This window comes from Austrofundulus limnaeus, unplaced genomic scaffold (assembly GCF_001266775.1).
Source record: "Austrofundulus limnaeus strain Quisiro unplaced genomic scaffold, Austrofundulus_limnaeus-1.0 Scaffold2842, whole genome shotgun sequence".
Classification (NCBI taxonomy): Eukaryota; Metazoa; Chordata; class Actinopteri; order Cyprinodontiformes; family Rivulidae; genus Austrofundulus; species Austrofundulus limnaeus.
The window spans coordinates 9005-10571 of NW_013955244.1; the positions used below are offsets into that span (position 1 = coordinate 9005).

Genomic DNA, 1567 nt, shown 5'->3' on the forward strand with positions numbered 1-1567 from the left:
ACACATCGATGTGTTTTTATTATATAAAATTAAACCATTTAATTGGTTTAATGTTGGTCTGTTTGGTCACAGACAATAATATAATTATTTAAAACCTTTTTAATGGTCGTAACGTGTTTCTGTGTCCTCAGCTGAGCTGGTGGTGGATAAAGCCATGGAGTTAAAGTTTGTCGGAGGAGTTTATGGTGGAAACATCAAACCCACTCCGTTCCTCTGCCTCACGCTGAAGATGCTGCAGATCCAACCAGAGAAAGACATCATCGTGGAGTTCATCAAGAACGAGGACTTTAAGTCAGTTTCTGTCTGACCCACTTTACTTTAAAACCTCTTCCTGCTGGTTTTTATTTGAAACACAACAAATATACTTTAAATCATAAGGAGTGTTAAACCTAACGATGGAACCAGAGTCTGATTAAAGATCTGTTTTCTGTCTTTAGAAGCCTGTTTGACTCAGTAAAAGATGTCCTGCAGGTGTGCAGCTGAATCAGGTGTTTCCTCCTCCTCAGGTACGTACGTCTGCTGGGAGCCATGTACATGAGGCTGACGGGCACGGCCGTGGACTGCTACAAATACCTGGAGCCGCTCTACAACGACTACAGGAAGATCAAGTGTCAGAACAGGAACGGAGGTGAGACCACGTGAGACCCCTTAGTGTTCAGGGTTTAGTGTTTGGGACCCTGTGAGACCCCTCAGTGTTCAGGGTTTAATGAGACCCCTCAGTGTTCAGGGTTTAATGTTTGTGACCCTGTGAGACCCCTCAGTGTTCAGGGTTCAGGGTTTAATGTTTGGGACCCTGTGAGACCCCTCAGTGTTCAGGGTTTAATGTTTGGGACCCTGTGAGACCCCTCAGTGTTCAGGGTTTAATGTTTGGGACCNTTTAAATGCAGCACATCATGATTACCGGCTAGCATAAAGAGAAAAACACAGAAACTGAACAAAATCTGATCAAAACGTGAACTCCGTGCCAAAGACAGCGAGTCCTACAGCTGACAGATCCACGAACCTCAGCTGAGTGAAGTTTACCCACCTCACTTTTCTCCACACTCAGACGTCACGTGGTACTCCCTTTTCTCCACCCACCCTCTGACGTCACGTGGTTGATCTTCATGTCGGCTGTAAAACCCTGGTCTGTCCGCCATGATGACGGAACCACTGCTGAGAGACACTGCAGTTTCCTCCATTTCCAGCCGCTCTCCAAACCCAACAGATTGTAAAAACAAAAGCTTCATCCAGGAAACAGACTGAAGATTAAAACTATATGTTGGACTCTCCCGGGTTTACAGCTCAAATCCGTCCTCAATAATCCCATCAAAAAGGAACCGTGACAAAATCCAGAAAACATCTTCAGAGAAAAATAAAATCTTGTTTTAGTTTTCAGAAGAAGCTTCTGATCCGCAGGTAGTGAAGATTGAGCCCTGCTGTCCACGGATTAGAGACAAGCTGCAAAGAAACCGAGCAGTTTTACAGCTTCGTCACAGAAACACCCGCACCTCTAGCTTTTTATGTGTGAGGAGGAATCTGTGACCTCCTTCTTCTTCCTCCTCACTGCCAACAGTCAGCAGGAGAC

General features: G+C 45.2%; 1 protein-coding gene across 1 annotated transcript in view; it reads left to right on the plus strand.

Moving 5' to 3' along the window:
• Positions 1–1567, plus strand: part of prpf38a (pre-mRNA processing factor 38A) — a gene marked incomplete at its 3' end in the record, with an annotated part of 6485 nt that overhangs the window by 2804 nt on the left and 2114 nt on the right. Inside the window, 2 exon segments of the mRNA XM_014000240.1 lie at positions 132–291; positions 507–628. Of these exon segments, the coding sequence (XP_013855694.1) occupies positions 132–291; positions 507–628 (282 nt within the window).